We start from the raw sequence: 9,549 nt of genomic DNA on the forward strand, positions 1-9,549 counted from the left end.
AGTAGCGTTCAAACGCCGTCGTCGCCGGATCCAACCACCAAAGGCTAGAATCTGGGTTTTCACCCTGAAGAGTTAGTCCGAACATATCCGGACAATGCCTCCAGCAAGGTAACAATGTTAAAAACATCGCCATTGCCAGGTATAACCAACTTGAATCAGACCTAGGCTTTCACCCCGGAGCTCGCGATCGGGGTGCTCCATTAGCACCACCATCGATGTCACTCATGTGTTGTCGCCATCACTTTTCCGCGACCCCAGCAGCTACGTGTGATGTGCGACTACCGCTGCTGCACAACCATCCCTATGCGTCAAACCGTTGTCCATAGTTTGCATCTTGCTGCCGAAGTCAACCACCGAATCTGAAGGGAAACCTTTCTGAAGACCTTTCGGTGGCCATCGCAATCTGCAACAAGACTGTCGCCACAGGCCGGAGTGGTCATCTCCATGGGCGAATCTGGGTGATGGTACGACCGCTTTGGAAACCCACCCATGTCTGGCCAGATCAGAACGACAGGTATCATTGCACGATGGCGACAACAATCACCACGCCACAGATCAAGCCCAGCCAGCATCCGCAGATCAAGCCCCGCCAGCGTCGATGACCACCGACCCATGCCTTGCTCAGGCTGAGCAGCACAACCAGAAGGTGAGGCACCCAGGAGAGGACACGGGGGCGTGTTCCACCACTAGCCTGCTGTCGTTCAGCAATTAACGTCGTGATCCGCCGCCAAGCCCATGACCTTCATGATCACGTTCAGATCCGCGCGGGGAGGAACGGCTCAGGAGCAAGAGTCCCGCCCCACCGACCACCGACCGGAGCTTTACCCGGACGGCAGCGGCCGGCGGCGGCGAGGGAGAAAGAAGGCGACGGGGGCCTAGAGCGGCGGCGGCGGCGAGCCGCCCGAGTCATCGATGGGAACACTCTTATATTAATTTACAGAGGGAATACTACAGATGGATTATATTACGTAATATGGTTGTTGCTACTAGTGATGCTACATGTAGGTTTGCCACATTTTGGGATCATTAGAGTACTACAGCTAGCACATTTGTCCGTCATTATAATTGTATTAATATTGATTGAAGTTTGGATAACTAGTCATTGAGAAAGTAGGCACGCAAATAAAAATAACCAATCGAGCCCGCGAGATCATCATAATCCATCATATTACCCAACACTTACACAATTTAGTTTTTTCGATAAAGGGCATCTTTATTAACTTAAAACGTAGCATCAAGAAGATACAAATCATGATGAGTAATACCCGGCCTCTGCATAGCTAGGATGCACACAGCCAAACACAAATAGTTTAAAATAAAATAAAAAGATGACATATCGGCAGTAGTAGAGTCAAATAAGACCGTCACTATGCCTATGTTGAAGGATGTGATGGGCCGATACGGAGGTTATGCTGCCACCTATGTTGGGAAAAAACCTCCATGGCCACTCGCTCCAATTGCGTACACACCGTCTTGAACAGCGGCTGGAACTCCGTACGGTGAAGCATAGACCATGTACGAAGAGATTGCGTACAACGAAAAATAACCTGCAAAGAAGAAGAGTGTAATTCATCGGCAGCTAACTTAGCCATAGGTTACACCCCGCGTACGTACCTAGCAGTCCAAACTATTGCAATCGGTGGTGGTTGCGGTGCATGTGATAACAATATAATTAACAGTGTAAAGTTTTTTAATAAACATATCATATACATCGAACCTGCACAACATTATGGCACTGTCAAGCGAGAAACGGTCTATGTACAGTTTAGCTACGACGTTCAGGACCATTCCATGATAGGAGGGCTCGACCGTTTGATATGAACTTTCCGGGAAGGAGGGAAAGTGCATGTGCATTCCTACTTGGTTCACTGACCCCGGTCACTATATATAACCACAGCATGACACTTCTAGCATGGATCGATGCAAAAGAGAAGACAAAAGCTTAAGCTAGATATGTTAGAACTAACACAACTTGCTACGCACTAGCTCGATAGCTAATTTCCACTTGCCCGTTCTTTGCCACTTTGCAGGAGACATGGATCCAAAATTTTCACCAACTGAAATATACTATACACAGCATAGATCGATGCAAAAGGGGAATGCCAAAGCTAAGCTAGATATGTTAACACAAGTTGCTGGTGACTAGATCGACATATATCCAGCCAAATTTTGCATGCACTTGACTTTTTTTTCCTTCGCACGAGACATAGGTCCAAAATTTCAACAACTGACATGTACCAGTATTATACATAGCATCACCAGAGGTGGTTTCGTTGGCAGTGTGACGTTCTTTACGTAATAGTGGACAGATGCATATGCATGCATGCATGATCACCTTTAATCTCCTTGTCTAACTGGGCATGCATGCACCAGCATATGCGGATGACATATTCTTAGCATCAATTTTTGTTTTTCCAGCACTTTTTGGCGGATCAAGGTTCGCCGCCTCTGATAAATCATGCGTATGCGATGCCAAAATTGTGTACCGAACTATCCCATCATTAGGCGCTGCTGGAAAATAAAGGGCCATTAAATTTTTATTTGGTAATGTAAAGTACCCATTATATAGCTACTATATTGTTCCTGAGCAGCCAGACCGTTAGCTCCAGCGTCAATAATGGTGGAACTAGCCTTGCATTTGACGTTGACGTAGCGGCAGCCCATAATGAATGAATGACACAAGAACAAAAATATATAGGAACGAGGGTTAACATTTTCTTTGATATTTCTTGGGAGAAATTAAAAAGGTACATTTTTGGAACTTAACTAGACAAGTTTGACCCTTAATTCACGACCAACTAGACAAGCTTGACCCTTAATCCTCAAAACCAATCTTAAACAGAAAAGCAACAACATTCATTTTTTTGGCACATGTGGGACATGGCGGCCAAGTAAAAAACCCAAAAAAAATTTAAAATATACTCCCTCTATTCCTAAATGTAGTGCGCATAAATTTTTCAAGAAGTCAAACATTGTTTAGTTTGACCAAGTTTAGTGAGAAAAGTATCAACAGAAATAATACCAAACAAATATAATATAAATATAATATAAATATATGCTTAATGATGTATCTAATGATATTTACTTAATATTGTAGATGTAGATATTTGTCCTCTATAAATGTAGTCAAAGTAAGGGGAGTTTGACATTTGAACTTTCCTATGCGCACTACATTTAGGAATAGAGGGAGTAAGTAAAAAACAGCTTCCAATATAATCTCGAGAGAATTTTTTTTCTTTTCAAAATTGATATTTTTATGATCAAAATAGAAGAATATAGAAAATTAAGGGAAACACAAAATGTATAAATTACACTAAAATATGGAAAATTATACTCCCTCCATTCCACAATGTAATGCATATATATTTTTTGAAAAAATAAACATTGTAAAGTTTGACCAAAACTATTGATAAAAATATCAACAACAATATACTTCTAAATATATATAACATGAAAATATGTCTATTAATGTATGTAATGATATTGATTCCTTATCTTATATGTTGATATGTTTCGCTACACATTTGTCATTTGTTTAAAGTTCATGAAGTTAGAATTTCCAAAATATCTATAGCCATTGTGAAACAGAGGGGGTATAATAAAAAAATAAATGCAAAAAGGAAACAAACCGGAGTATTTGAAAATAATAATCTGAGCAGTGGAATAGACTCGCAAACAAGTTATGATCATCATAGAGATATACCATATTTAGTTATTGCTCATGAATGTTCCTTACACTTTTTGTGTCATTTCCACATTCCAATCTTATTGTTTTTACATAACAAAATTTTCCTTTTTTTCAAAGGTATACATTTTAATTGAAAATAATTTTTATTTCTTGAATTATTTCATTTTCTATTGATTGGGCTTCCACCTATTGTCAGTGCCACATCATTTCATCCAACCGTTAGCATTAGTTGAGTGGTATCACCCCACTAGGATTCCAAATAGTACACTCGACTGCAAGTATGAGCAAGCATATCACGCACTCCTAGCAGTGCAGGGAAGCAATTGATGCTCAGCAGGAGCCATAACTATATGAAAGTTGTGCATGTATGCAGACATATTTATCCGCACTTGCAATCGCGGCAGTTCAACGGCAGCCTAGCTTGTCCTTGTTCTTGTTTTTTGGTTGTGAATCCTTCTTCTTGTTCTTGTCCCCGTTCCTTTTCTTCTTCTCTTTCTACATCACTAATTTCCATTTTAATCCATATGACATTATTTGTTTGCTAAAGTTTCAGATATAAGCAATGGCGGTCACGAAGAGGAGTTGTTGTTTGTACATTTCTCAAGTGGGATTCTAATTTCATGGGAGATTTAAATTTACAAGGGGAATTAGATACAATGCCCTCCTCCTTCTTCACCTTCTTCTATCAATTTCTGGAAGGGTGTTGTGATACATCCGGACCAGCTGCATGGTTTGGGTAAACTCTGAGGGACACGCAGGGACATGCACACACATGCATGCATCCTTCAGATTGCTTTAAGATTCATGAACATGCATGTTTGGTTTAAAGCATTTGATTACTTTATGCTGGGGTCCATCCATGCATGCTTTTGGTAGCTTTTGCCAGAGCTGCAGTCGCCACTCACCCCACCTCCATTCTTTTTTCCATTTCGTATTTTAATTTCAATCTACTATTTCTTCCAAACTGAAAGTTCAAATTAATTTCGTTTGCATATTTGTGTTCATCGCGATGAGCATTTTCAAACAAGAACAATATTGAATACGTTTAAAAAAATCAAGTTTCAAATTTTAAAACTTGATAGTCGTAACATTTAGTTTTACAATGTTTCATATTTTAGGTCTTTAGGGTTCTGGGCTTAGGGTTTATGGTTTAGGGGTTACGGTTTAATTTTAAGATTTTGAAACTTGCTAAATATATTTATCATCGTTCCTATCAAGTTTTTGTAGTTGAAACCTGCCGGATTTGCCACGTGATCTACAAAGTCGTTTGATTCCACACGTTAGCAGTCCAAGTTTTAAGTTTCAGTTTCTGAAATTTGCGATTTTATCATTCACTCATACCAAGTTTCCATGGTTAAGACTTAACATTGTTCTAAAAACTCGTCAAAACATATTTAAAATGGATCTTATAAAGACCTCGTCACAAGAAACACGAATATGCAAATGAAGATATAAATTGGACTTCCGGTTCTAAAGATATAACATATTCAAATTTGAAAGTTAAAGAAAAAACATGGAATGTGGAATGGGTGAAGCTACCAAAAGCTACACGCATAGACGCCATCCAAAGTAATTAAGGGTTAAAGCCATGCAAAGACCAAACCAATTTCCAAATTGTGAAGCAATCCAATGGCCAAAAAATTGTCTTCCGCATGGTTTTGCATGCATGCAACCTTGTCATCATATACATACAATATGCAGAGCTAGGAGAAGGCTAACGCCCAACACCCCTCTCTTTATGTACCTGATCCATAGCAGGTGCTTATCATAACCCCACGCACTTGCCCACGAGAAGGCCTACTTAGCCCCTCACCGCACGATTTCCATCCACCGGTCAACAATAGTGGGGCACCGTACCCCGCCGGCGCTAGATCCTGACTCTTAAAAAGAACTCATGGGCTGGAACATTTTACCCAAAAAGAAATATGTTGGTGCAAAGTAGTGACTGGAATTCTGGAAACTTCCATGAAACTCCGCTGAAGATAAGATCCATTGTCTGGATTAGAAATTCCGTTCGATGTTGAACACTGATATGATGTCTCAGCGTCTGGGTTGTTGGCATCTCGTATTCTCATCTTCGGAAGGCTGTTTCCACGTCGCGTTGTGACGGTAACACAAGGCACGCGTCCCCACATGCATAACACGTCTACTACCTAAGTAGATTAAGTAGGTCGTCGACTTATCAAATGCAAATGCAAAGTCGTTCTCGGTCGATCCTCGCTCGCTTCGCATGCAGAGGTGCATGCGCGAGGCTTTCTATCCACGTGTACGTAATTAACCGATCGACGATGGAAAAAAGCAACCAGGGTTTTTATTAGAACGCCCGCGGGATTTCGCTGTGTTTCCGTGCATAAAGGGCTTTGCTAGACCTACGAAAATTTTGGTACGAAAGCTATGTGAAGGATGATGTGGGCTGGTTTGATTGGATTGCACCGGGGGGGTTAGTGGAATGAGGGAAGGAGACTTTCTTTTCGTAACTAATTTACGTAGTTATTCGTAGGTTTAGCATTTTTGGTGCATGAATTGACAAACATGGAGTACGTTGCGAATCGATCATTTTGAAACTTTTGTTGTTGTTGCGAATCGATCATTTTGAAACTCACGTGTACCAGATAGATAAACATGGAGTACGTTGTCCTAAACACATACTACCTCCGCACCGATTGAACTGCAAAAACGTGTCTTATATTTTGATACAGAGATAGTACCTATGTACATACTTTGTCCTACTAACTACTCCCTCCATTTCTAAATATATGTCGTTTTGGTAGTACAAATTGAACTACCAAAACGTGTTATATTTACGAGCGGAGGTAGTACTAGTAACTAACTCACTCTAGCTGAATGCACTGGAATACAGTTCGGACCTGTGACATTAGCTCTAGTGCAGTTTAGGTTACTATCATAGTTTTTAATAGTGGACTATCCATATTAGCGGCGGACCTCTTCTAAACACCCTCACATGCTATAGCGGTGCTATGGCGCATTATTTAAAATATTTTGTTCATGCTACAGGACCTCTCTTACTACAGGACCTCTCTTAAGCGCTATAGCGTACTTCAGCAGAGCTATTTAAAACCATGGTTCCTATAGACCGGAAATTCGTGTACGTAGCCGCCGTTCAGCAGTCAGATTAACGCATGGGCTGAGAGGCCGGCGGCCAGGTCAAAGTCTCAACTCGCATCTCCATATGTGCTCGTAATTAGCAACGCTAGATTATTTGACCATAACAAAAGTAGTTTCATGACTTATAAATTTATAATCTCACCAACCCTTTCCCCCGCTCTTTCCCTGCATGCTGCCTATAAATAGCTCGCACCATTGTCCCAACAAATCGTACAGCACAAAAATCGCAAGCAACGCACGCAACAAGAACTCGATCGACATCGAAGCTCGAGCTAACCTTCGCCACTTGCAGCAATCTCTCTCTCTTTCTTTCTCTCTCGCCGATCAAACTTGGTCAACGTCGACCGAGCAACTACACCCAGCTGCAAGGTGCAAGCAAGCAAGCTAGCTCGACAGTTAGCAATGGAGGTTAAGGTGTTGGGCTCCAAGCTCGTCAAGCCCGCCTACAATGCCGGCGCCGCGCCGGCACCTTCCACCGAGTACATCCCTCTGTCCATCTTCGACAAGGTGACGTTCAACATGCAGATGGCCATCATCTACGCCTTCGCCGCGCCGGCGCCATCCACAGCCGCCATCGAGAATGGCCTCGCCACGGTCCTCGCCCAGTACCGAGCCTTCGCGGGCCAGCTCGGCGAGGCGCCCGACGGCACGCCGTCCTTCATCCTCAACGACCGTGGCGCGCGCCTGGTTGAGGCGACCGTAGACGCCGTGCTCATCGACATGGCGCCAGCGAAACCCACGCCGGAGCTGCTCAAGCTGCACCCCGACCTGGAGGCGGAGCACGAGGAGGTTGTGCTGCTGCAGCTCACGCGGTTCCGGTGCGGCTCCCTCGCCGTGGGGTTCACGTCCAACCACGTCGTCGCCGACGGCCACGCCACCAGCAACTTCCTCATCGCCTGGGGGCGCGCCACGAGAGGCCTCCCCATCGGCCTCCCTCCCGTGCACCACCACAAGGACCTCTTCAAGCCACGGTCGTCGCCTCGCGTGGAGCACGACCACCGCAACAGGGAGTACTACCTGCCGTCGCCCACCGACGTCGTCGGTCACCACGGCGATGCCGCCGACAACATCGTCATCCATAAGGCGCACTTCTCCAAGGACTTCATCGCCGGTCTCCGAGCCAAGGCGTCAGAAGGGCGCGGCCGGCCGTTCAGCCGGTTCGAGACCATCCTCGCCCACCTCTGGCGCACCATGACGCGCGCGCGCGACCTGAGCCCCGAGGAGACCACCAAGATCCGGCTGTCCGTGGACGGGCGACACCGGCTCGGCCAGCCGGCGGAGTACTTCGGCAACATGGTGCTTTGGGCATTCCCGCGCTCCACCGTGGGTGACCTCCTGAACCGGCCGCTGAAGCACGCGGCTCAGGTGATCCATGACGAGGTGGCGAAGGTGGATGGTGCATACTTCCAGTCGTTCGTAGACTTCGCAAGCTCCGGCGCCGCCGAGAAGGAGGGGCTGGCTCGGAGCGCCGTGTGCAAGGACGCGCAGTGCCCGGACGTGGAGGTGGACAGCTGGCTGACGTTCCCGTTCTACGAGCTGGACTTCGGCACGGGGAGCCCAAGCTACTTCATGCCGGCCTACTTCCCCACGGAGGGGATGCTTTTCCTCGTGCCGTCCAACTTCGGCGACGGCAGCGTCGATGCCTTCGTACCCCTATTCCAAGAGAACCTCCAGGCGTTCAAAGAATGCTGCTATTCCATGGAGTAGGTGGCCTAACTGTTAATTTGTCGAAGAAACAGTGAGGCATACATTAGTTCATTCATTGAGAGGGTGGCAGAAAAAAATAATGTCTTTTCTTTTTTCTCTTTGAGAATTGAATAGTGCTACTGTGTGTACACAGATGTCATCTTGTACAAGTACGTAACACGAGTTTTCAGATAAAATAAATTTACTAGCGAAAGGATCCGTGTGTTGCAACGGGAGAGAAAAAAAATCATAATCTGCAATTGCCATGACCACGTTTTGCTGCATCACCGAGATATCCGATCACTCTTTTTCTTATTGAGACATTTCTTTTTTGAAAATAACTGTACTTATTTCGCAAAGAGTCAGTTACAAACATAGCCTAGACGTACTATCATTGAGAAGCCGCGAGAGCCACCAACCAAATACTGGGCCACCAAATCTCCCGCAGGCCGCTGCGGCCTCATAAGAGCATTATACATGTAATGTATTTGTAGACAATGTGCATGTATAAAGTGTTACACTTCAATCATAAAAGCAAGGAACAACTTCTCCGTGCATTGGATTTGTGTTGGTGTCAGACATAGACTAACAAATGAAAAGGTGACATGTTCATTCCCATCATAAATAATTGGCTAATTTAAATATATAAATTACCATTCGAGTTAATTAACAAGGTGTAAAGAGCCATTACCTTCATTAGATATATATTATTGAGAGCCTTAAATCTTGAGGATCACACATTTATGCATAGAAACTAAGAAAGTAGATGAATAAGAAATCAATCTTTAATTTGTATAAGTTACCAAATGCCCATTCGTGATAACAAAATTCCATCTGACCTTGTTTTCAAATCAACCCTATAAAGCTTAAAGATTACCAAATGTTCATGAATTCTAAAAATGTTCCTGCTTTAAAAAAATGTTTGGAAATTTCAAGTTTGGTTCAAAATTTCAAAAATATTCTTGTTTTTAAAAGCGATTGGAATTTTCAAAAAATGTTTGTGGTTTTAAAATAAGGATAATCAAAAAATATTCTTTTAAAAAAATCAC

General features: G+C 43.7%; 1 protein-coding gene across 1 annotated transcript; it reads left to right on the plus strand.

Moving 5' to 3' along the window:
- Positions 1 to 7,017: 7,017 nt before the first annotated feature.
- On the plus strand, positions 7,018 to 8,714 carry LOC109773403 (putrescine hydroxycinnamoyltransferase 3). Its single transcript, XM_020332093.4, has one exon. It carries the CDS (start codon positions 7,217 to 7,219, stop codon positions 8,519 to 8,521), a length of 1,305 nt encoding a protein of 434 aa, XP_020187682.1. The 5' UTR covers positions 7,018 to 7,216; the 3' UTR covers positions 8,522 to 8,714.
- The last annotated feature ends 835 nt before the right edge of the window (positions 8,715 to 9,549 follow it).

Source organism: Aegilops tauschii, chromosome 5, assembly GCF_002575655.3.
Source record: "Aegilops tauschii subsp. strangulata cultivar AL8/78 chromosome 5, Aet v6.0, whole genome shotgun sequence".
Classification (NCBI taxonomy): domain Eukaryota; kingdom Viridiplantae; phylum Streptophyta; class Magnoliopsida; order Poales; family Poaceae; genus Aegilops; species Aegilops tauschii.